Genomic DNA, 25,163 nt, shown 5'->3' with positions numbered 1-25,163 from the left:
TACAGGTGGACTTTTACTACTACTAGTACTACTACCACCACTAAATCATTACAAAGAGGATAATAATTCATCCTCCTCATCTTGTGCAATTGTATTACTAATAATATCTACACGTAGAACACCACCAAAGTTCATTCTTCATTCTTAGTTTATAAATTAATTTTTGTATAATATAAATAATGTAAATAACATATCACCATCTTACAGGTATATTTCCATTAATTGGGTACTAACGCCGGTTAACTCCACGATTATCTACATCCTTAGACCATATCCAAGTGGTACCATAGCAACAGTTACCAACTAACCCTTAATATCAGTAGTTACCCAATAACCTTCACCATCCACAAATGTCCATTCAGCTACAAACTAAACCATACCGCAATAGGGAGAACCATATGGATAATGAATAGCATTTAATATTACCATGTATTGCCGCCCAAGAAATACATTATCGAAACCGCGCTTTTTGAGTTCCTTGCCCAACTTACCTTCTCCGTAATTCCGCTTAATTATTGCTCTTCTGGTGCCATCATCTTTTTCAAAATGGTTTGGCAACTTTACGTTTCTCAATATGACCACTGACACTCACCATAGTTTCATAATCCAAAGGATATAGCATGTCCCCTCTACCCCCATGGGATCTACTCAACACCACTCCCAACTCGTTTTTCGCGGTACTCAAATAATAACTCGCCCCATCACCGATATTAATAACTTCTGCCCTGACAATGTCCCCTGGCATGAAACTTTCCACCACTTGGGTCTTATCACGCTCTGTGGCTCTAATATCTTGAACTCTGATCAACCCACGGAAACTTTCTCCTAAATCTGCAGGATGGGCTCCAAGCGAAGCATTGGTGGCCCCCACTGCTTGTGAAAACACCGAAGTCCCAGCCACTGATCCACTACTAACATTGGCCACGAGTGATGTGCCTCCGGCCATCCCCAAACTCCCATTTGACCCAACCCCGGAATCTGCGAGGATCGAAGATTGGTTATCAACGCTAAGAATCTCCACAAACGCTTGACGTGATGTTAATTTCATCACCCGACAAAGCACGTAATCGCCTTCTTTTGGTAATGGAACCCTTGGGGTCTGGTGATTCACCACACTAACAAGAAATTCATTCACCGGTAGCTCATCTTTCGAGGCTGAAGAGGTCTTATCTTTTGATTTAGGAGAGATCACGGTTTTACCCTTAAGAGTGGCAACAATAGCATTTACTTCCTCGTTTGGCCCGGTAGGAATTTTCGAAAGAGTGGTTCCTGGACCCGATAAGTATTTTCTTGCCTGGGTGATGGTATGGTCAGCACTATGAGAGGCGGTATCGAATTCTGGGACAATTGGTTGTCCTGGCACCACTACTCGAGGAATTTCCACACTCATTATTAAAATTCAAGCAGTATTAAGGTTATTATGAAATAGAAAAGCACACCTAATCTATCTGATCTGAGCACCTATATAAACTTGAGAAAGGGAACCAACTAACTAGTTCCTTCTTTCCTCTCTGTGAAAAATTTAAGAAAAAAAAAAAAAAAAAAAAAAAAAACCTTCTTCACGGGCTGCGAACCAAAGGGTCGATGTACGAGATGAGCAGTGAAAAGTATTGATTTCTCCAGCGTTATATACAACTATTGTTGTTATTATTATTAGTATTCTTTTTTGTCATCATTATCAATGTCTTCCTCTGCTACCAAATACCCAGAGTACGTTGACTCAAAGCCTCCAGTGGTGACTCTTGCGGAGTATGATGAGGCTCCTTGGGCCGGTACCACTTGTGTTGATTCCAGAGACGACGAGTACGTGGTGGTGGATATGCAAAAGCCTGAACAAGTCGTGGCAAGAATCGCTCCTTCTGATAATAGGACATTGGATACCATTTTCAAGAGTGCCAAAAAGACATTTGTTGATAATGTGGCCAAAGAGACCAAGGAAAAAGCCCAAAAGAAATGAGATGAACTCCAAGATCAAGACAGGGTATTATTTATTATATATTTATTTGATTTTTTTTTTTGGTACAATTTTTCATTGTGGTATATTGATAGTCTTTAATGAGATGATATAAATTACGAGTAATTCCTAATAGGATGTAATTACAACTTGAAATTCGATCGTAAAAGTTCATTAGTCTAAAATACAAAATCTTACTATTGGTATAGTATAGTATAGGATATAAAATTGTAAAATATAATAGAAAGGAAAGCCCTTTTTCACCCTCCCATCTTCTATGGTTTTTTGCTGTTCAAAAATAGCCTGCTGGTGAAGATCTTAGGGTTATCTCGATGGATAACAACCACCCCCGGCTTCTTCATCAGGGATTTTTTAGGACCTGGAGATCTAGATCTTGTTATACTAGGGTCAAACAATTCTAAACCTGATTTGGTACGTCCCACCTTTTTTTCGCCGATTTCTTTTTTTCTTGATGATGATGATGATGATGATGATGATGATGATGATGATGATGATGATGATGATGATGATGATGATGATGTGACAACTGGCGGCGATTTGGATTTCGCAACATTGGAACCAGTCTTTGAGCGAGGTAAGAAAATTGACAGTTTAGAGCGTCCACTGAACTGCTTTTCAAGTTTACTTGGGGCGGAGGGAGGTGGAAGTGACACATTAACAGGTCTATCTAGCGATTGAGACGAACTGGTAGATCTGTCTACTGATTGAGATGCACTAGCAGGTCGATCCAAAGATTTAGATAGAGTAGTGGTTTGTTTTGCAGTAGGGCTAGATCTGAAACTACCAATGTTCCGAGTGTTGGTGGAAGGTTGTCTAAGTGTCGGACTTTTAACCTCACGATTGGTTCTATGAGTGAAAATCCCTGACCTCGAGGAAGAATTTGTTTGAATCTGTTCTAATAACCCAGAGTTCTTAATTCGACTAGACTTATTGAAACCACTACAAGTGATTGTGGGTCTTTGTAGCATTGTAGTGGGTGAAGGTCCCATTTTGAACAAGTTATTTCTCACATTGACATCCCGCTTGACTTTTTTCATCGCTGCCGATTTGAATTCCGAATCATCGCCAAAGAATCGCTTTTTCCGCTTGCGGTTCACCACTAAATTCACCATTCTGATTGATGACTCCTCATTCAACCCTACTATCTGGTTTCTTGCCAGTTGTAATTGTTGTTGATTGGTTTTAAGCTTATGTAACGCAGCGGCCCGCCGCTGTTGTTGCTCTTGATCTAGTCGGAGATATACTGTAGAAAAACCAACAGATTCATCATCATCCAGGAAAGTATGTTTTGGGAAATCTTTTTCAATAAGAGTTTTCCATAGTGGTCCAGTTTGGTCGAGTAAATCCGGGGACTGGGCCTCGATTCTTCGTAGATGCGAGGCATCCATTCGTCGTAGTACCGGTCGTAAAAGATGGAAACTGGGATACTCTCCCACATTGTCAATGCTTCGTACGTTTGCAAGTAATCTAATGGTGCAGATCTCCATCAATGACTTTAGTTTCTTTCTGGGAGGGGGGATGGGCTGAGGATATCCATAATTCATGTTGGCATGTATGTTGTTTGATTGTTGGATAATAATGGATTATATGTGCATTTACCGTCTCTCTATCACTTATGGGGGAGAGAAAAAAAAAAAAGAGAAAGAAAGAATATATTTCTTCTTTCTCTTAATTGTAGACAAAAAGATAACAGTTATAGGTCGTAGATGATGATGCTTAATGATTTGCAGTCTTTGAGAAAGGGAAAAAAAAAAAAAAAAAAAAAAAAAAAGGTTATGGACCCCATCGCAACATCGCCATCAACATCAGCTTGATAGAGCGACCTTACAACAAATTTGATAAATAGACTGGTATTATTCAGCAACAATATAAATATAATATACACAGAGTATGTCTCTCTCTCTCTCTCTCTCTATCTCTCATAAATCAGCTCCCCTAATCAAGTACAACGTATCTCCATCCTGGAATTCCTTATTGACCCTGCCATTGGCAGCCACAGGATGGACCAATTCATCATCATTATTGTTTGTCGATTTCTGTTCAGCACTACGGGCCAACCTGAAGATTGACAACTTCTGGCTCTTGTCAACCGCTTTATTATTCTGGTTCTTAATCTTGTAAATCTGGGTGGCACTGTCAAGTGCCCTCCCCACCGGCCAACTTCGGGAAACGTAGAATGGTTTGCGGAAATCTGCTTGCAAATGTTGTTTTTTCTCAAAAAACTCACCAAAATCACTATCATCCGGCACCAAAATAAGCCACACGTATACTCTTTCACTCATCGGGGTCTTAGGGTCACCTTTCGCCACCGATTTGAGTTTGGAAACATTCACGATTCGTTGGCTTGGTGAGCTCTTGAAAAAAGATTTGAATGATGATGATGATTCTTTTGACAGAGATTTACGTTGCTGGAACACAAACTTGCGGACTTTTTCCAACGCCTTAAGTCCTCCCATGCTTTGCCCTTGAGTCGAACGTAACATTTCCCCAAGGGTCCCTGGGGTTCCAGTTCCAAGTCGGCGATCGGTCTCATAACGTTTTGGTTCTTTAGCTTGTGCGAAAAGTTGTTTTGCTGTGAGTCCTGGCGTGGTGCTGGTTGTCTCTGAAGTTGGTATTGTGGCAGATGAATCTTTTGACGACGGACTGGAGCAACGATGGATCCCTGGAACTCTGTGATCTCCACAGAAAGTCCCTCCACATTCAGAGCACACAAACGGTAGGAAATCCAATTGTCGACAATGCTGGCAGTGTTTGCCAATGTTCATCATACCTTCCGAGTCAGTCATGTTGTGAATTCTATTTCTTTCTTGTGTTTAATTGATTGAGGGATGAAAACAAAAAATGCACTGTCAACGCAAAAAAATAGATAAAATGAAAGAGAAGAATAGGAAAGCAGCTTCTATTTATATGTCTATTAGATCTATGTTTTTAGGTGGCAAACAATTAGTAATTGTTCTCTTCTCTTCTATTTCATTTCTTTTTCGCCATTGCCACAAGTGGGATGTACCAGTGCCATGGATGGTTACCTCAGACAACTCGTATACGAAGTTCCAAAGATACTATACTACCAACTACAATTAATTCGAAACAATAAAAGACGATGATCTAACGTGATTGCACTATCCAGAGAAAAATATAGAATGCCAATGGGAAGAGTCAAAAGGTTAACAAAACAATTGCAATTGATGAAAAAAAAAAAAGTAATAATAATCAGGGAAATATTAGGATGTACTGGAGAAACATATAAGCAAAATAAATTAAGATGAAAAATTAGAAAAAAAAAAAAAATTTGAACAGTAAAAATGCGAATGAGTAATTTTTGGGTTTCTAAATATTAGAAAGTAGAAGATAATAATAGTAATAATAATGGAAAAAAAAAAAGAGCAGAGATAAAAAAGAAAAAGAAAAAAGAAATAGAGAATTCAAGTTAATAAATGATGAAAATCGCAAGATGTTGAACAAACTAGAACAATAGAAAATAAACATGTCATATATAATGAATATAGGATACCGGCTCTGCTTGAATTCAAATGGTGATCAACCAGGTTAGAAACAACAAAGTTTGGCAAAGAAACCGTTACGTTCTGGCTCTTCTTCTTCATCATTGAAAGCTTTTTGTGAAGCACGTTGTTGTCTTGGGTCAATTGGGGCTTTGTTGTGACCTGGAATATCTGGGAGGTTCTGTTGGTGAACATTGCTAGAAGGATTATTTTGTGGATTTGGAGTACGTGGAGGTTGCGAAGTTTGTAGCTGAGCATTAGAGTTGTTTTTGGAGTTACCATTATTAGCTCCGGTATTTTGAGCAGGGTTGGCAGTACCGTTGTTATTGGCACCAGCCCCATTGGCTGCTTGATGACGGTTTCTTCTTTGACGATATCTTTCTCTTTCGCCCGGAGGGTTCGGATGGCCATAACCATGCAAGTTTGGCTTCTTGTTGATGGAGTAATCCCAGCCTCTACCCCCATTCAACTTCATCCAATCGTACTTGCCATCGGCTTTTTCTCCCATGTCATCAAGGACGCTGAGTAACAATCTTCTGTAACCATCATAGTCAGGTTGTTGATCGAATCCCAAACTTCTAACAGTTTCCAAGTATTGGGCAAATTGTCTAGGTAACCCAGCACATAACTCCAAAACTGGGGTGGATCTCTTTTTCTCCCCAATCTTTTCATACTTTTGTTTATTAGTTGGGGCTTTCAAACCTTGCCATGGCAATTGTCCTCTAAGGAAGTAAAAGAACACATGGCCAAGGGCTTCTAAATCATCTCTTCTAGATTGCTCTCTACCCAAGTGGGTGTTGACAGACATGTATCTGGCGGTACCACTAAGGGACTTCTTTTCTCTGTAAGGAATGTGAGTTTTAGTTCTCTGATCAATGTAAAATTTAGCCATACCAAAATCAACCAAATGGACAGCATTTTCATCAGGTTGGCCTGGTCTGCCAATCAAGAAGTTGTCTGGTTTAATATCTCTGTAAATCAAGTCATGATTGTGGATGGTTTCGATCAAGGACAACATTTGGACGGCGACTTGGACAGTTGTCTTTACAGAAAAACGTCTTCCACACCAGTCAAAGAGATCTTCCAAAGATGGACCCAACAAATCAATCACCAAGATATTGTGCAAACCTTCTTGACCAAAATAGTAAGCAGATGGCACCCCTTCGCTACCACTAAGGAACTTGTAGGTCTTGAACTCATCACGCAATTGTGGGGCTTCGGTTTTGCGAGGTTCGAACTTGATGGCTACTGGAAGGTTACTGATGATGTTGGTACCCTCAAAGATCACCCCAAATGACCCTTCCCCAATCTTCTTGCCAATCTTATAGTGCAAACCCACGATGGTGTTGTTGCCAGAGGAAGAGCCACCAGAAGACTGGTGCTGGGATGATGATGATGGGTCTTGTTTCTGATGTTGGGACGATATTCTATTGCTCATGATGGGAATGTAAGAGGGATGATGTGTGAGGTCTATTCAGATTAGAAAGGGATGGAAGAAATATGATGTTTTGATGGATGTATTTGAAAAGAAATGAACAGACGATAATAATTCAGGTAAACGACACAAAAGAACAAGAACAATAAAGAAGTGATGCTTTATTATAATTTTTTTTTTCTCTTCTGATCCAGTTTATGAAAAAGAAAAGTAAAAAAAAAAAAAAAAAGTTTCTTTTTGTGTGTGTGTGTTGTGTGTGTATGTGTATTTGGTTGTAGCTGTAAAGGCGATGATGATAATAATCGAATATAGTATTTTTTTTTATCTGGCAAATAACCCAAAAATCATCCATTCACTCAGGAAAATTTCCTTTTTTTTTCCTCTTTCTTTTTTTTTCTCTTGGTGTTTCTTTTTTTGTTGTTTATTCTTGGTGTTTCTTTTTTTGGCCGCGGGTGAGTAATACCAGGGTGAAACACCCGGCATGGTATGCGGTTAACAGTGTGTTTCTGTACAGTCATATGGTGGCGCGTGGTTACCTAAGCACCTGCCACAATGTTACATAATACAGCCCATCGAAGACCGCTGACAAGGAAAAATCTGTACATACCACTAATTCAACACTATACTGTTGTTATATACCATACCACAACCATCCCATTCTTATATGCCTAAACTGATCGCTTCAAAAGCAATACACAAGCAGTATCGTTTTGTCGGGATCTCTCCTCGGTCTCGCAGTGGCTGCACCACTTGCAAATCGAAAAAGAAGAAATGTGACGAGGTTTTCCCCAAATGTGGGTTATGCCAAAGAATTGGCGCCGAGTGTATCAGACCCAGTGGCAAACCAAATGATCCTTCTAAACAGAGTAAAAATATCACCAAAATAGCAAAGCCAAATACACAACAATTACCCCCAATTTCACAACCCACACTCACAGAGCCCATGGCCTCACAACCCACAATCGCGGAACCAACTACAGATATCAATGATTTGCCGATAGTACCAGATTATCAATACCCTGCATCAAAACAGAACCATCCTTCATCTCCTCATTCGCTACTCTTAATCAATCCAAACCCTTTGGATTTCAACCTTGATACCATCAACGACCTCGAAGATTTTCTTAACTCTCAAGAATTCGGGTTCCCTACGGATGTATCGGTACAAGCAATGGTTTCCGCTTATCAGAATACCCAACTTACCCATATCCAACCATTATGCTACATTCCCGATAGACTCAATGTTAAAGGAAAAGAAAAACAATACCTAGAATACTTTATCCATTCTGTGGCAACAAATATCTCTACCGTGCCTTCCGAAACCAACTACTGGTTCAATTTTTACTTGCCGATGGCTATCCACGATGAATGCGTTCTCAACGGGCTAATTTCGTGGGGCGGAGTGTTTCTCGATAATACCGACAGTAGGCGGTACCTCAACCTTTCCAAAGACCTTCTTGATGTGAACCTCTGCAGAAATACCGACCGGGCAGATCTCATCAAGAATTTGGCATGTGCAATTCTTCTCCAGGCAGTGGAAATTTCTTCAGGTGATGTCAAACACTGGGTGACATTTTCACAAATTGCTGCAGAATTAATTAATCAATTAGGGGGAATTCATTCTCTTGTGGGATCAAAAGAAGAAAAATACCTAGCCTCAAATTTCGCGTTCCATGATGTCTTGAGTTCGCAAGCAATGATCAATGGGCCAGCATTCAAAATTGAAGAATACGAGAAAATATACACTTCTGATGGAGTTGAATATATTGATACCCTCCAAAGTTGTGTCGGTCCATTATTTCTCATTATCAATGACATCGTCAACCAATCAAGAAAACTCAAATCACAATTATACTCTAACTATTATTCTGCAGCGTTGTTAATGCGGAATGATTCCGCTGTTGATTATTATGCTTCACCCAGTAAGCTGCTTCAGTTCAACCCAAACCTATCTCCTGGTACACGTCTCGAGCTTTTGAAACAGTTAGACAGCAAATATCAATACTTTCTTGACAAGCTTGATGCTTGTCAACCTCTGAATTCTGAACTTGAGTATTTCACCTCGATCGGCCAACTTGTGCCCCATACTCAAGTTTTCCAGTTATATCAGTACATATCGCAGATCGTGCTTATTCAAGCATTTCAAGACACTCCACCATCAAGTGCTGCAGTACAATTGCTTGTTCATCAAGCGCTGGGGTTGTTAGAGGAGTTGTTAACGAGTCCTGTGAAAGGGGTATTGTGCCTTGGATTTGTTGTGGTGGGAATGAATTGTATTGGTGAACAAGAACGCCAAGAGTATATGAGAAGAGTGCAAAGGTGGCAAGACGAAGGTTATATCATTGGAAATGTGAGACGAGTGATGGAAATGATTAGAGAGTGTTGGAAGAATGAAGGTGACGGAGATTTCTTGGGGAAGTTACTTGGGGTGGTACGAAAATTGGATTGGGATTTGACCATGGTTTGATGAGAGCATGAAAAGGAAATTAGGGACGGAAGTCTCAATTTCAGCCAGTATCTATTAGATACATTATGTCTTTGGATGTTGATTAGTTTTTCGTTTTGTTTTTATCATGTTTCTAGATGTACAGTATTTTTTCAGTTCTTATTCGGAGATATTTTTATATCTATATATTTATATGCATGCGGTTCTATGACTTTTTTATGGTATTTTATTGGAATGGAAAGTATCTGTTTTCATTACTATGTAGGCAAGGTATTATTTTAACCTCTCGTTACAAAAATGGGTTTTCTAAATTACTCTAAATCATCAAATTGTAGACAATGCATCCAAAAAAAAAAAAAAAAAAAATCTTTTTGAAAAAAAAAAAATTGAACAATTATTTAACCCTTCCCGAATACTTTGTATCAAAAATACCTGCTACAATTAAGATAGTAAAATAATAGTTTTTATGAACAATGGTCAGAGTTAAGAATAGATACATTACTTTCAAAATTTTGTATCCTCCATCACCCAAAGATACCCCATACAACGATGAACCAATTCCTCAACTCGAGATCCTCAAATCATCATCGCCGTCAATCAATCAAAAATCCCTTGCGGCAATTTTCCGAGATCATCTTCAAGTCAATTTCGGGGAGTTTGCCCAAGGTACCATAGCCCCAGTATTGAGTGTACGGTATTTTCTGAATCGAACCTCGACGGGGATCGTCAAAGTGGGCAGAGATGATGTTGAAATGGTGTGTTTTGCGATGATGTGTATCCAGAAATTATATGGTCAAGAAGTAGTGGTACTGATAGTTAGAATCAGCGGAACAATAAAGAAGGCCCAGGATTTCTTAATTGGGGAAAATAAGGAGTTGGTGAATGAGATAAGAGATATCACTGGATGATTAATTTGAGGTGTTTACACATTTCCGATAGAGATATAAGAAAACTAAACAATGCCAATAAAGAGGAAAGAAAGACAAAAAAAACTATCCATTATGTTGTTGAAAGATGTTGAGCTATATGATATAAACAAAGATATTGTTAAATAGGCATGGCAAGAAAGTTACTTTTCAGAACAAAATTACTAATTATTAAAAAAATATTGACAGGAAATAGTTTTTTTTGGACCAATATATATATATATATATATACTTGGCAAGTTACTTATTGAATAATCCTAAAAAAAAAAAAATGATTCTGTTTGGTTGATTTCTGATTTCATTTTTTTGATTCTTTGATTTTGTTATCAATATTTGACTCGACTCTACTGAGGAAATCTTGTTTACTGAGGTACCCATCTTTGTTATGTTTCCGCAATTCATCATTGAGTTTATTAGAATCGACATAATTTGCCCAGTCTAATCGCGATTTTTCAAGGGTGCTGATTTTTGCCATTTTTGAACTTTTAATGATATTATCAACAATTGATTTCTTGGCCCGACGTTTTCTTGGGGGTGGTTTGTTATTAATGCTGGCCAGTGGCTTTGGGGTTGTATCGCTTGAGGATTCTGGAGTACTATCTTTTGTTATAGAAGAGGCTTCAATCTTAAGGGAATTGTGGTAAGCTTTGGCTTCGGCCGAAGACTTTAGTACCCATTTGTCCTCACTGATGGTTTCTCCGGCGTATTCGTAGGTTCTGGTGATTTTGATTTTTTCTTCTTCGATGGATGGGGTGGTAGCGATTGGGGTAGTGGTATTGTCAGAAACCAGGGCCGGTTTTATGGCTGAAGCATTGGTGTTGCTCTTCATTTCATCCCAAATGGAGTCTATATCTACCGATGTCGGGTTGGCTGGTTCGTTTAGAAGAGCCAAATGCTGATTGTCTTGTTTCTGCTGCTGTTCTTGCAAACGTTGGTTTCTTGTCTTGATTAGCCCACCTTCGCTACTTTCGATCTTACTGTACCCTGCTTTCTTGATTTCCTGGACAGTTTTCTGTGTTTCTTCATCATCTTTGTAATCGTCATCATCTTCATCGTCATCATTGTCTACTTGGGCATTGTCTAAATATATGTTAGTATGGATGAATATTTAATTGATTACACAATGTTTTTTTTCCAATATATGCATACTTCCTGGGACGTAATCTTCATCGGATGAATCATCATCGTCATCCTCTTCTTCTTCCTTGCGTTTAGGTCTGTTGTCATTATTGTCTTGACTACTCATTGTATATTTTTATTACTATTATGATTATATTATACGATGTTATTCTTCATGAGTACCGCACAGTTGGAATTTTTCGCCGCCGCCGCCGCCAATTTTTTTTTTTTTTTTTTGTGAGGAGCAGCCAGGGAGTGTCAGGTGACTGTTACCCTCCACTCGTTTTATTCTCCTCTCCATTTTTTTTTTCTTCCACCAACAAAACAACAAACTGTTATCAACAAGTTAATTATCTTTATTCATTATTATAATACTATAATATCATATCTTACGATGCTCAAGCGTAAGATCGAAGAAGAGCAGACTGAGGACACCACTCAGACCAAAAGAGTCGCCATGGACTCGGAAATGCTAGAGCAAGAAGATGCAGAAAAGGACAAGCACCAGACCGCCCCATTGCTCACAAGCACTACCACCACCACTACTGGTACTATTACTACTACAGACGACAACACCACACAGCAACAGCCAGCAGAAGATATCCCAAAGAGATCTACCCCAATATCATCACATAAGGTCCAGACAGGTGACGACCCAACTTATGTCCACTTCCGTATGCTCTGTCCTGTCAAAGAGGCCGGGCTTATTGTTGGTAAAGGTGGTGAGAAGATCAGCTATATCAAAGAGCGCTCTGGAGCTAGGGTTAATGTGTCCGAGAACTTGAAAGGCGTGTACGAAAGGGTGGTCCATGTCCGTGGACCTGCAGAAAAGGTGGCCAAGGCATTTGGTCTCATCACTAGAGTGGTGATTGATGAGCCAGAAACCCCTTCGAGCCCAGACTCCAAGCAGTACATCCTAAAGCTTTTGGTGCCCCATCCGGTCATTGGGTTTGTCATTGGTAAAGGTGGGACCAAGTTCAGAGAAATTGAGGAAAAATCCGCTGCCAAGTTGAAGGCCAGCGAGACCACCATGAACTTTTCTACCGATAGATGTCTCAGTATCACAGGGGTCCCAGATGCCATCCATATTGCCACCTATTACGTCGGCCAGACCATCTATGAGAATAAGAAGTACATGCACAAGACCAAGGTGGTATACTACAATCCAGGCAACTCAAACTATGGTATGCCACCGCAAGGCGCTATGTCGCCCCAAGGTACTGCCACTCCAGCGTTTCCTGGAGCTCCACAATTCAACCCACCAAACTTCCAATTCCAAGGGTTTGGGGCTCCAGCAGGGTTTGGTCCACAAATGATGGGGTTGATGCCAATGAATATGGGCGGATATATGAATGGCCAGCTTCGTGGAGGGCCTGGTGGGGCTGCCACCAATGGTGGGGGTCCAGGAAACGCCGGTGGTGTCCAACAAGACGCTGGTCAGCGTCAAATGAAACCTTATCACGGAATGAATGGCGGTCAGTACCCAAGTCGTCTCTTGTCAATGCCTCCATCTTCTCGTAATCACATTTCCCTTGCTCCAGGCGCCGCACCTCAAGGAACCCTTCAACCTCCACAGAACTTTATGCCAATGGCAGGAATGCAACAGCCTCAAACGTCACAGGATATTTACATCCCTAACGAATTTGTGGGATCAGTGATTGGTAAAGGAGGTAAGAACATCAGGGAAATCAGAGACAACTCAGGAGCGCAAATCAAGGTGCAAGACCCAGACTCGTCATCGCCATCCGAACGGAAGATTGTCATCACTGGGGCTTCCAGCAACAACCAGATGGCTATTTACTTGATCAACAATCGTATCGAGATGGATCGTCAAAAGAATCAACATAATTACAATAACAATTATAATCACAACCATAATCAACCAAGTACTGCCAGCACAAACACCGCAGAGGCATCTTCAGAACCTCAAGAGTCTGCCTAATTGATGAAATTTGGAGTCATGGCAGGATTGGAGGTTTTTGCTTGTGAAGATGGTTGTGCGGGTGCTTTTATATCATAATTAGCTTTTTTTTTTTTTCTTTTTTTGATTATTATTACTGTTAGTGTTATTTGAATTGTACTTCCTATGGAGATTCTTCTTCGATGTTATTTTCTTATCAATCTGTTTCTTTTTTTATCCTACGTTCTGTTTTAATATACTACTATACCATTTATCTTTTTTTTTTCTTTATTCTTCTTATTTTTTTTACTCGTTCACTTTCTTTTCTGTGCCATCTTGTTTTGTTGTTGGTCATTTGTTTTCCTGGGGTTTTGTTGGGGTCTTGATGGCCACATGTACTTGTACTTAGTTATTCTTCTTGTTCTGTGTCTTCATTCTGGGTTTTGGCTCTTAGTTTCTTGAGCTTTTCACTTCTCGATTGTAATAAAGTCGGCCATTCATCAGCAGTGTTAACAGAAGACCAGCATTGTTTTCTTCAATGCTTATTTCTTCTGGTGAATATCGACAATGATAATAGTAATAGCCTGAGTGTAGTTGTCTCATTATTTTTTTTTTTTTTTTTTTTTTTTTTTTTTTTTTTTTTTTTTTTTTTTTTTTTTTTTTCACTTAAAAAATTTTTGCTTAAAAAAGACAAACAAGAAAAATCCTTAATATTATAGATATAAACGGAATACTTCCATCAATTGTCAAAGATCTTCATCTTTTCCCTCCCCAAAAGATAGGTAGCTGAATATACTGGACTCCTATATAAAGCATTTCTGCATATTGATCATTGTGCAATAGTAGCCTAAAAGAATAGTTAACTAAACCCTATATTCTCTTCACATTATTTAACCGCATTCACTAGCCATGGTCAGGCTTCAGGTGATTGTCATTTCCCCCACCGCCTTCATACTGGCATACCAGAACCCAAATATCACTGGGGCTACCAGCACAGTACCGGCCAACCAATTGTTATATGATGATACCAAAGTCCGGAAGTTTCTCCACATCACCAAGCCAAAGAATACCCTTTCTCAAGTTTCCGATGAAATTGTCAACCGATTCTTTAAATTATACCCCGGTGATGAAACTTTGGATATCAATCGTCTCCAGGATGGTCAAGGTTGGGATTTAGATCCAGAATACCATGTCGAAGACGTGTATCCTAGTGGATCAACCGATAATGTGGTCAAAGTGATATTAAACAATGAATTAGAAAGTATTGATCCGTATTTCGAAACAATTTTACCTAACAGCTCCCAACTTTTATTGATGAATGGATCTAATTCGGCCAGCGTAACTGCTGCTGCCAATGCCACTAATACTAGCGCCAATGATAGTCTTGCTATGATACCTTCGTTCAAACGTGCTGCAGATGATAACTCATCGATGTCATTACCAAAGCGCAAGAGACGTAACACTTCAATTTGGAACCGTACGGTCCATAGTAATAATAATAACTTTTCATTCACTAATGGTTTGTCAATGGGAGAAAGTACCCCAATTGGGAAGAATTCAAGAGCACGCAGAACAACCATTGCTGTCAAGCCTTTAGAGCCAAAACTGTCCGAACTTACTGCCACCGAGACTCCTCTAAAATCTACTGGTGCGCGCCCTACTTTAGGATCAAGACTTCGTGAATCAATAAATGGTGATACCTCTTTTGATAAGTCCACTTCCGGTGATACTTTGAACTCGCCAAAAGTAGCAGTTCCTACAGTGAATAAGAAATCCACTCCTAAGAAATCCACTCCTAAGAAACCTGCTCAAAAGGAATCTACTCCAAAACAAACTACCCTTAATGAAAAGGATGAGACTGTGAAATCATCGAAGATAAATGAGAAAGATGTTAAATCTCCATCAATCAAGAAAAATGCTTTGGTAGCACCACAAGAACAGGAACTCGGTGGTTCAGGTGGCACTGAGGTGGTATCGGGGGTAAATAATGAGTTCGTTAAGTTAGACACTTCGGACAGGCAGGAAAAGAATGCCAGAAAGACTAGAGAGACTGTGCGAAACACAAAGAAAGTGGCAAAGGCTGTAGAAACTCCTCAAGAAAGGGAAAAGAAAGAAGTGATTCCAGTTGCCAAATCCCAGCAAAAAAAACCAGAGCCAATTTCTGTCAAGGAAGCTGATCAAGTATCCAAAAATGCCGCAAAAGCTGAGTCTTCGGTCAGTGACAATGAAGAACTGAGTTCCGAAGAAGAGAGCGATGATGATAGTACTAGCTCTGAGAGTGAATCTCTGGATGAAGAGGATGATAAGACCAATGACACTGCCAGTAAACCTGGTCCAAAATTACCAGCTAATAAATCTGCAAACAAGCCTGCTCCAAAATTTCCAGCCAAGAAAGTTACGAATACTAAGAAACCTGTAAAGGAGCCAGAAGTTCACATCAAACAGGAATTCACCGAAAGAGAGTTACCATCAAGCAGTCAATCAAGCACCAGTGAGACCAGCAAAGAAAGCACCTACAGCTCCAGTGGTTCAAGTGATTCTGGTTCACAAAGTGACAAAGCAAAGCTTGAACTGGCAGCCAATAAGCCTGCTGCAAAGAAAACGCAGGTGAAATCAGAACATAAAGAAACTAAAATCAAGGCAGTGGAAGCTACAAAGAAAGCTGAACCTACTAAAGCGACCAAGGCTACTAAAGCTGAGATCAAGAAGATGGAGGCTGAGAAAGCTGAGCCTGCTAAAGCTACCAAATCCGAGCCTGTGAAAGATCTAGTAAAAAAAAATGCTGCAGCTGAAGCGAACAAACCCGTTAAACAGAAGAAGCAGGTAAAGTCATCGCAAAATAAAGAAATGAAAGCTTTTACGGTACCAATCACTATCAATGATGTTCCAAAATTCACAAAGAACACCCGTCCAGTGGAGGTTCTTAACAAGTTCTTGAAGACTCTTGTTATTGAACCAGTTTCTGGCGAACCATTAGGGGCCCCTGCTCGTTGCAAAGACTGCGCCATTCGAAAACGTCGTTGTTCTCGTCACTTGCCAAAATGTTTGTTTTGCTTTGCCGCTCGTGACGGAAGAAAATGTGAATACGATATCCCAGAAGAGTATAAGAAATTTATTGAACAAGGGAAACCAACAATGGAAAATGCCCCTGAAACTGCGAGACTGAGCACCGTTATGGAAAAAGAAGTGAACCCCTCCTCCGCTAAACTGAATGAGGCTACCAAATCTCAGAAAGAAAAAACAGGCCAAGATGTTCCTGCAGATGTTAAGAAAGTTGATAGTAGTGACGCTAAAGCTTCTGGTGAATCCAAACTTAGTGATTCAGAATCCAATAAAGTTGCATCTCAAAAACCACAGGATGATCGCGCAGTAAAAAAAGCAACTCTTGACTCTAGAATCACTACAAAGCAGAAAACAAAACCTGCAGTGACTTCCAAAGAGAAACCAACTGCCACTTCAAAAGAGAAACCAACTGACGAGAAAGTAAGTGATGCTAAAACTGAGACCAATGATAGAGATACCTTAATATTACCTACTGAAGATGGTAATATCAATGTTGGTAATGTCGAAGTTTCTGTGAAAGACGAAGATTACGTTTTCAATCTTGTTCGTAAACCTAAGAAAGCTGCGGTTGATCCGGCTGAAAAAGAGTTGAAAGAATTTATGGAACGTAATAATCTTCAATTTGGGCAACGGGTTTCCAAGGAAGAAATCAAAGGGATGTTCCGTAACAATATGAGGATTCCTGCTAGTTTGCGTCAAAATCGTAAACCACTAGTGAGCAGAATTGAAAAAGATCGTGGGGCTAACACTGTTACCGGTAAGCGTGCCGCGGCTCAAAGAGCCACCCAAAAGATTGCTGGTTTGTGGAATAAGAATGGCACGAAAGAAGGTAATGGCACAGTTACTTTGGCCAATGGTACCAGTCAAAAAATAACATTGGAGAGTGATGAAGAGAGTGATGTGGATATGCCACCAACAAATGTCAGGTTGAAAGAGTCTGTTATTGGGTCTCGTGAAGTCACTCCACAAGCTGAAGTTATCCAACAAGCTGAAGCTAAGGAAGAAAGTGAGAGTAGTAGTGGTAGCGACAGTGATAGTGATAGTGATAGTGGAAGTGATAGTGATAGTGATAGCGGAAGTGAAAGCGAAAGTGGTAGTGGCTCTATCCCAGATGTTTCCAAGGTGCAAATAAAAGCATCACAAGATGTCAAAGTGAAGAAGTACGGAAACCAACCGACAACAAAGCCTGTGGCTTCCAATCCAAAAAAGACTTCTGCCGCCACAACTGCTAGTCCAAAATCTGAAAGTGGTAATAAATTCTCTAGACTCCGTGAAAATTTGGCGAATATTCGTAAAGGTGACGATGATACTGCCGTTACTGCCGTTACAAAGCCAAACGGGAAAAAACCAGCTGAGAAAAAACCAATTGAGGTGAAAAAGAATGAGGATATCAAAATGAAGGGAGCTGATGGTGATAAGAAAGTTTCTCCACCGTTGGGAAAAACGGGCGAGACAGAAAAGACTATTACAAACCAACCTAAGGTGAGTAAATCTCAACCTGAAGCTGTGAAATCCTTCTCTGCCGCGAAGCCAATGGAGGTAGACGAAAAAACCGATGTCTCGAGTGAGTCTTCCGATGGCGAATCCTCAAGCGAAGAGAGCTCTAGCTCCGATGGTTCTGATAGCAATGATAGTAGTGATAGCGACTCGGAAGACGAATCACCAAAGCCTCAGAAACCATTGGCAACCTCAACCCAAGCTTTAGAACCTTTTGCAACCTCGACCCAGGTGCCTGAAGTTTCTAATAATGATGATGATGATGATGATGAAAAGGAACCAGCCACCACAAAACTTCAAAATATAAAGAAGCAGGAAAATGCTTTGAAACCAGTTACTGATCCAGTGACGTCTTCATCGTTGTCTTCTTCTTCTTCTACTGCTGATCGTCTGTCCTTTATGGCTCATAAGTTCACCAGTTTGGATAAACCGATCCCACGTCTTAGCAATGTCAGTAGCCGTAGATTGACATCACTCCTGACCCTTAAAACAAGAGGAGTTCCTGCGGTGAGAGAAAACTCTAGAGAAACAGAAACCACTGTGCTCAATTCTACTACTAAACCAAAGGCAAAGTTATCATTTTTCCCAAGTACACCAAAAGATGGTGAAGATTCGGATGAAAGTAGTAGCAGCAGTAGTAGTAGTAGTGGTAGTGATTCTGATTCCGATAGCGATAGAGGCAGTGGAAGTGATAGTGATAGTGATAGTAGTGATAGTGATAGTGATAGTGATAGTGATAGTGATAGTGATAGTGATAGTGATAAGGAAGAAGATAAAAGACCGGTGGGGAAAAAGAAAAGCTCGTTCATCAATACCAAGGCGGCCTCGGCCTACAAAGTCAATACTAAAAAGAAGGGCAGAAAGTCTGGAGGGTTCTTTGATTTGTATTGATGTAGTGTTGATGCTTGTATGTTTTTATTATCTCACATATATAATGATTATGGCTATATATGTATATAATTTTGTTGTATTATTTATTGTCAACTTGATTATTGTAGTTGAATTGGAAATACAAAAAAAGAAAAAATGGCATATCATTAATTCTTATGTTAACTAAAGGGATGTAGAGATAAAGTAAAACACAAACGAAGCAAAAAGTAAATGATTATTAATAATTCAGAAAAAAAATCAAAATAATGTAATTAAATGAGTGAGCAGAATGAAAAATATCAAAGTCAAAAACGAGAAAAAAAAAATTGACCTTATTTAAGATAAACTTTATGTAACATTATTAAGCAAAAGAAAAAAAAATGGAGAAAAGTTTTAAAATAATTAAGGGAAATAAGATCAAAAAACTAAGGTAAGTGACAAGAGCAAAAAATAAAAAAATAAAAATAAAAATAAAAACTTGGGAGAAGAAAAAACAATTAATATTAATGGTAATGACTTTTGGAGAAATGAAAAAAACCACTAAAAAAGTAAATATTTCATGACAAAATAGAAGCCACAAAAATCTATAAATTCAGAATCAATAAAATCTAACTCTCTGCCTTCTCATTGCTTTCATCTTCCAGATGGCTTTGTTTTTGTTGTAATCTCTCTAATCTTTTCTGTTTTCTGAGCTGTTGTGCTGCAGTCAACCCTTCGCCACCCAAACTTGGTGAAATATCAGATCCTCTCAAAGATTTCAACAAGTTTCGTGCTCTAGCACCAACATCATCACCACCTTCCCCGTCATCATCTTCTACATGGTCATCTCCTTCTTTCTTATCAGTGTTATCATCACTGTTAGTGTCCAGTTCTTCTTTTCTGTTTTTTTCATCCTCGTCTTCTTCGGATTTTTCTTCTTCACCATCCCTTTTCTCTTCTTGTTTCCCAACTTCCTCATATTCATCACCATTATGTTCCACTTCATGCTTTGCTTCCTCTTTTTTACCAGCATCTTCCTCTCGCTCATCTTCTTCTTTTATTGAATCATCAATGGTCAATACGGTAGTGTTAGAGCTATAATCAATAGAGTTCTCAGCAGACTCCTCGGCAGCTATACCTAATCCTGATGTTGTGACATCCAAAATACTCTTCTTAGCTTCCATCAATTTCTTTCTAGCAAGTGCTTTTCTGCGTGCTGATGACGGATCACCCTTGGAAGGGCCAACCTGTTTAAGTTTTTCTAGCAAATCATCCATAACCGCATTGCTTTGAGCATCTGCAGCACTATTTTTTTGTTTTTCTGCCATAGACTTCTCCAAACTTTGTTTCCTTTGCTCATAAACACGAAGTTCTTCTTCACGACTTAAATTCTCTTTTTGAACCTTTTCATATTCGTGTATAAAATTTGCAAATTTCCCAAAGAAAGAATCGCGTGCAAACTTGTCACTAGTATTTTCACCGAAAAAAGTCATTAAGCGATTAAAGCCATTCAAAATAATCTTTGCTTGTTCGGCAAGTAACTCACTCTTTCTTCTAGCATCAGGTAATGAAGGTAAAACATTGGCAAGAAGTCGATCCTTAGGATGGAATAAAGTAGGGTCGCTCAAGTTCCCAATATCAAGAGAATCTTCAACATTTTTAATGGAGTTAGAGTAATCTTTGCAATCATTTTCCAACACCTCGATGGAGAGCTTCGCAACTTGTAAAACTGGCTTGAGATCTTCCAAAAACTGAGAAAATTGGGGGTAGACTTGTCGAATAATCTTTTCAACGTAATGCAAAAATGTCATACTATTTTTATCATCCTTCATAAAACTCAATCTTTGCAATGTACTAAGCTTGAAACCACGAGCCTGTTTACCTGCATCATTCATATAATTACCAAAAGCCAAAATGATATTGAACACATATCTAATATTATCAGAATTTTCAACAGCTTCCACAGCAGAATCGACCTGTTGTAATTTCGTTACCAAAGATGAATAATCTTTTTCAAATGTGGTAATAACAAGCAAAGCTCTGATTCTTGAGCTCCAGTAATGCTGTAAATTGTAAATTAACTCCAAATAGATTCTATCAGCGCGCTGCAATTCATTTGGATCCTTATCTGGCTTCTTTTGAGAATCTCTATTCCAATCCGTACTATATGGCTCCAAGTTTCTGGCTAAATTATTTGGAACTTCCACAACTTCACGTTTTGATAAAAACTCTAAAACATTGATGTTTTCTAGAACCGAGTTATGACAAGTCAATATTCTATCCACCGTATCCTCATCGGATAAACTAGAAAATGCGTGCAAGTTAATATTAAATTGTTGATTAATATCTCTAGCCAAAAATGTGATTTTATTGACCTCAGAGCTCTTTTTGGAGGCAAGTTTCTTGGCATCTTTAGCAGCAAACATTTCTTCCATTTCCTCAAAGACACCCTTATCCAAGAGATCATTGGCAAATGTTTCACCTGAAATTCCATCCCAAACAGAATTATCAGTATTATCAAGTTTATCCCAGTGCAACTGTTTCAATTTTCTCTTTGGACGAGGATAATTAATGAAAGGATCATTAGTAGCGATACCAATAGAGGTTCTCTTAAACTTTGCACTACCAACTGGAAATGGTGGAGGAACTGGAGAGTTAGGAGAAAATGGTGGTGATTTTGGAGACAACATTTGTGGTAATGGCGGTGGTGGTGGGGGTGGTGGTGAACCAGCCTTAGAAAGAACTGGGGAAAGCATTGGGGGCATAGGTGGTGGTGGTGGTGGTGGTGAACCGGCCTTAGAAAGAACTGGTGAGAGCATTGGGGGCATAGGTGGTGGGGGTGGAGGTGGTGATTTATTGGTTTCCGGAGAAAGAGGTTGTAGCATAGGTGGTAGTGGTGGTGGTGGTGGTGGTACTGATGAGCCTTTTACGGGCACAGGTTCTGGAGATTTATCTTCAGCCACTGGTTTAGCTTCATTTGGCTTCCCAATTGAAATATCTACTGGCGCCGCAGTTCCTGCCTTTTTGTTGACTATTTCTGAAAGAACTGAATTGAAGGCCTCGTTTGCTTTTCCAGATTTAACTTCCGGTAAGATAGTATGGCCACTGAGAACTTCACCGATAGAAGGTTGTGTAGACTTACCGCCGATATATTTGCTCTCAAGTTTTTGGAACAGCTCATTATTTTCCTCATCAACTTCTGAGATTTGGGCATTCTTTGAAAGTTCCTCCAAACGTTTTTGGAGCTGCATCTTTAGTCTCTGAACTTCATCTAGTTCGTCCTTCAATTTGCTCTTGAAATCTGAAGTCAAGGAGTTTCTTTTATCAACGGCGGTTTCAGGAATATCGAAATCAATGTTGAAATCTTGGAATGAACTACTTAACTGGTTCAAACGATCATATGCCATATACTTCTTTTGTCTCATGATCTCGGCAAATCTTTCATCAGAAGAATATTTGATGATATCATTAGAATCTTGTTGCAAGCTTTCTAACTTCTTCTTGAGCTTGCTAAGCTTATCCAAATCATCCTCTCTCACTGGTCTAGGTTGAGTTTGCTGATACAAAACTGGCGAAGTAAAACTGATTGGTGGCGCTTCTTTCTTGTGAGTCTGGAAATCAGTCATTTCCAATTCTCTAGCTTGACGCCCCAAATCATCCATTTGATCACGAAGTGATCTGAGCCTAGTATTTGGCTCAACAGTTTTATTCCAAGTATTGCTTTGTTTTTTGTAGCCAATACGCTTCTCCATCAACCTGTTTTGAATTTCAGATAAAATTTCATTCTTACCGCTAGGCTGGTCAATAGCGCTATTACCATTAATAGCAACGAATAATTCACGCATCTCAAGTTCCAGTTGCTGTTTATCAGAAAGATGTTGTCTTTTCAAATCATCAAGTTCTACTGTTAGTTGATCATTCATACGCTTTTGGCGCATTAACACAATCTCTTGCTCTTCTAATTCTTTTGACAATTTCTCGAGCATGCCATTTGCACCCACAGACAATTGTTTTGCTAACTCGTCACGTTGAGCGCGAGCCTCTTCTGCACGTTTTGTTGCCTCTTTGGCTTCTTGTAAGGCTCTTCTTGCCATTTCATCACTCTGTAAACCGGAAAACATTCGTTGAATAGCGATATTGATAGAAGTTTCTTCATCAGAGCTTGTGTTATGCATAGAGACACCAGACACAATTCCATCAATTAATCTGAATGATTTTGATAATTCTTTCGAATCATTGCTTCTCATTGGATCGGCTTGAGCTAAAAACATATGCTGCATTGTTGACAAGAAATAACCTTCTGCTTCACTGCCTTTAACTTTATGCCATACTTGGTTGACCAAAGACACTGGATCATTCATATTGACATTTGTTCCAACTCTGTCAGCTTTCACCAATGATTCATAATCCATAGCAGCTTGCTCTTCAAACTCCCTGATTGCATCGTCAACTCGATCATTTCCTAATTCCTGGAAACGCTTGAACAACCTACTAACGCCTGCCCCTCTGAACTTTGCGCGAATATGAGTACGAGATCTAAAATCTTCGCCACCCGTAGCAATACTGTTGATCAACAACATTGTTGCCAAGACATATTCCAGAAGTTGAGTTTCACCTGATTGGCCGTTAGCCTTGAACTCCTCAGAGGCACCCACAAGAGATCCCATTTTACCACGGCCATCTAGTGTTTCGCTAACTGCATGAAACCATTCTTCAAATATCCGTGGTTTTTTCGAAGAGCTTCCATTCATGTGGCTTTCTCTTCTATCTTTCTTTTTTCCTAGAAACTTATCCATGCCCTTAATATAAGGATATATGGAATCACCGTTCAAGTTACCTAAGGCTGCCAAAACTTGTTTGTAACCCTCTGGAGCTTTCCAGTGAGCTAAAAAGATCAACATTTCGGTGACCGTCTTTCTTGTTATCAACTTTGGAGAAATCAAAGCATTCATGATTGCAGGAACACAAACTTTGGAGGAAATCGCCATATCAGCCCCTTCCCCAATATTCAAGATAGCCTTTACACATTTGATCAAAGAGAATTCGCGCTCTAACATCTCATCTGCAGACATAGTTTGGTGACTTGTTCTTGTATGCAATTGTTGTAAAACGTTACACAAAACAACTTCTCCTTGCGTTTCAATGAATCTGTTGACCCAGTCAACAGGCTCCGTACGTAGAGAGACCCAAAGATTATTCAACTGTTGTAAGGTAATGGTCTTATCGATCAATTTTTTCACGTAGAACTCTGGTGTTACACTTTCTTCCCCTTTCTTAGTTCTTCTTTCTTGTTTTTGATAATCACCTAATGCATCTTGATAAATGAGCATCCATTTTTTCGCAGGACTGTAATTGTGCATTTCATCCTTGGCTTTTTGTGGTAAACTCTTGAAGTCGCGCTTTGCCATTAGTTCCTTAAACCTGCGTTCAATTTCTGCTGGATCTTCAGGCATTTTGAGTTGAAAATCTGTAGCATTTGTAGATACTGTGCTAGCAGCACGAAGATGTGAATTACTGTGGTTCCGTAGATTACCAAGCTTAGAACTTTGGTACGAGTTATTGGTGCTGTGGGTTTTCACTGACGGAATTGGTTTAATATCAGTAAGAGCATTGATATCTTTGTATGTGAGGGTAAAGTTTGAAGAGCGATGACCGGGTGGTGAAGGTGGTGAATGAGCTGTTGAATGCTTAGTGTCAATTGTATGTAAGGATTGGCCATGTTGAGAGAGATTTGATGTTGAGAGTGAAGAAAAAGATGAGGAAATACTGGGTTGACGTCTCTTGTCATAGGAGTACACGGAATCACCATCATTATCATTTCTTGAAGCAAGTTTCTTGAGTCCTGAAAAGAGGGAGCTGGAACCCTGTCTGGATGAATTCATTGTGATGATTTATTTAGTACCAGAAAAAAAACGCCGGAACACGAAACTAAAAAAAAAAAAAAAGAAAGTCTCTTTAACGTGTCTGCGAGCCAATTTTTATTTGAATCGTTATGATATGATTGATTCAGATCAGTAAAAGAGAATGGGTATTAAATAGATTGGTATATAATAGTTGCAATAGCGGACTCAGCTCGCCACGTTTGATCAAAAATCAGATGTGATATTCTCTTTTTTTTTAAATCCCGAATTCAAAATCAGCAATTCTGCAGGATACCCTGTAAAGACCAAATGGATATCTGAAGATACAGGAAATATTGGAGAGATATCCCTGGGTGCTCTTCTTTGTGAATCCTGTGTTTGTGCTGGTTATTACGGAACGCGGTGGGTGATTTGGGTAGTAAAAATACACTTGTCTTAATTAAAGAAGAAAAAAAAAAGGTCCTTCACCAATTTTTGCTAAGAGGACTCCTATTATCACTCTGTCACGTGTTAACAGGGGATCTCGTTTTTGCGGGCAAAATTGTGTCAACGATCACTGGTGGAATCAGCCATGAGGTAATGAGCAGGGTAT

General features: G+C 39.4%; 11 protein-coding genes across 11 annotated transcripts; 5 read left to right on the top strand and 6 right to left on the bottom strand. All coding sequences in view use genetic code 12, as the record gives it.

Annotated features, from left to right (window-relative positions):
- Positions 1-541: 541 nt before the first annotated feature.
- Positions 542-1,390, bottom strand: CSL4 (exosome non-catalytic core subunit CSL4; the record flags this gene model as incomplete). Its single annotated transcript, XM_064997092.1, has 1 exon — positions 542-1,390. One exon carries the CDS (start codon positions 1,388-1,390, stop codon positions 542-544), a length of 849 nt encoding a protein of 282 aa, XP_064853164.1.
- Positions 1,391-1,681: 291 nt separating this feature from the next.
- On the top strand, positions 1,682-1,957 carry DASC09_034920 (uncharacterized protein; the record flags this gene model as incomplete). Its single annotated transcript, XM_064997091.1, has 1 exon — positions 1,682-1,957. One exon carries the CDS (start codon positions 1,682-1,684, stop codon positions 1,955-1,957), a length of 276 nt encoding a protein of 91 aa, XP_064853163.1.
- Positions 1,958-2,229: 272 nt separating this feature from the next.
- On the bottom strand, positions 2,230-3,519 carry DASC09_034910 (elongin A domain-containing protein; the record flags this gene model as incomplete). The annotated part of the gene is made up of 1 exon (XM_064997090.1): positions 2,230-3,519. The coding sequence occupies one exon, from the start codon at positions 3,517-3,519 to the stop codon at positions 2,230-2,232; it is 1,290 nt and encodes a 429-aa protein (XP_064853162.1).
- Positions 3,520-3,894: 375 nt separating this feature from the next.
- On the bottom strand, positions 3,895-4,761 carry CUZ1 (Cuz1p; the record flags this gene model as incomplete). The annotated part of the gene is made up of 1 exon (XM_064997089.1): positions 3,895-4,761. The coding sequence occupies one exon, from the start codon at positions 4,759-4,761 to the stop codon at positions 3,895-3,897; it is 867 nt and encodes a 288-aa protein (XP_064853161.1).
- A 760-nt stretch (positions 4,762-5,521) lies between these two features.
- On the bottom strand, positions 5,522-6,913 carry DASC09_034890 (serine/threonine protein kinase; the record flags this gene model as incomplete). The annotated part of the gene is made up of 1 exon (XM_064997088.1): positions 5,522-6,913. The coding sequence occupies one exon, from the start codon at positions 6,911-6,913 to the stop codon at positions 5,522-5,524; it is 1,392 nt and encodes a 463-aa protein (XP_064853160.1).
- A 661-nt stretch (positions 6,914-7,574) lies between these two features.
- Positions 7,575-9,377, top strand: DASC09_034880 (fungal specific transcription factor domain-containing protein; the record flags this gene model as incomplete). The annotated part of the gene is made up of 1 exon (XM_064997087.1): positions 7,575-9,377. One exon carries the CDS (start codon positions 7,575-7,577, stop codon positions 9,375-9,377), a length of 1,803 nt encoding a protein of 600 aa, XP_064853159.1.
- A 452-nt stretch (positions 9,378-9,829) lies between these two features.
- On the top strand, positions 9,830-10,264 carry POP5 (RNA-binding protein POP5; the record flags this gene model as incomplete). The annotated part of the gene is made up of 1 exon (XM_064997086.1): positions 9,830-10,264. One exon carries the CDS (start codon positions 9,830-9,832, stop codon positions 10,262-10,264), a length of 435 nt encoding a protein of 144 aa, XP_064853158.1.
- Positions 10,265-10,580: 316 nt separating this feature from the next.
- On the bottom strand, positions 10,581-11,528 carry SWC5 (Swc5p; the record flags this gene model as incomplete). The annotated part of the gene is made up of 2 exons (XM_064997085.1): positions 10,581-11,362; positions 11,432-11,528. The coding sequence occupies 2 exons, from the start codon at positions 11,526-11,528 to the stop codon at positions 10,581-10,583; spliced, it is 879 nt and encodes a 292-aa protein (XP_064853157.1).
- Positions 11,529-11,795: 267 nt separating this feature from the next.
- Positions 11,796-13,343, top strand: PBP2 (telomere maintenance protein PBP2; the record flags this gene model as incomplete). The annotated part of the gene is made up of 1 exon (XM_064997084.1): positions 11,796-13,343. One exon carries the CDS (start codon positions 11,796-11,798, stop codon positions 13,341-13,343), a length of 1,548 nt encoding a protein of 515 aa, XP_064853156.1.
- An 867-nt stretch (positions 13,344-14,210) lies between these two features.
- Positions 14,211-18,752, top strand: DASC09_034840 (Net1 protein; the record flags this gene model as incomplete). Its single annotated transcript, XM_064997083.1, has 1 exon — positions 14,211-18,752. One exon carries the CDS (start codon positions 14,211-14,213, stop codon positions 18,750-18,752), a length of 4,542 nt encoding a protein of 1,513 aa, XP_064853155.1.
- A 587-nt stretch (positions 18,753-19,339) lies between these two features.
- Positions 19,340-24,592, bottom strand: BNI1 (formin BNI1; the record flags this gene model as incomplete). The annotated part of the gene is made up of 1 exon (XM_064997082.1): positions 19,340-24,592. One exon carries the CDS (start codon positions 24,590-24,592, stop codon positions 19,340-19,342), a length of 5,253 nt encoding a protein of 1,750 aa, XP_064853154.1.
- Positions 24,593-25,163: the final 571 nt, after the last annotated feature.

Source organism: Saccharomycopsis crataegensis (assembly GCF_037102585.1).
Source record: "Saccharomycopsis crataegensis DNA, jcf7180000000084, whole genome shotgun sequence".
In the NCBI taxonomy this organism is placed as follows: domain Eukaryota; kingdom Fungi; phylum Ascomycota; class Saccharomycetes; order Ascoideales; family Saccharomycopsidaceae; genus Saccharomycopsis; species Saccharomycopsis crataegensis.
The sequence above is the reverse complement of the archived record's forward strand: the minus strand, read 5'-3'. Positions and strand labels throughout refer to the sequence as shown.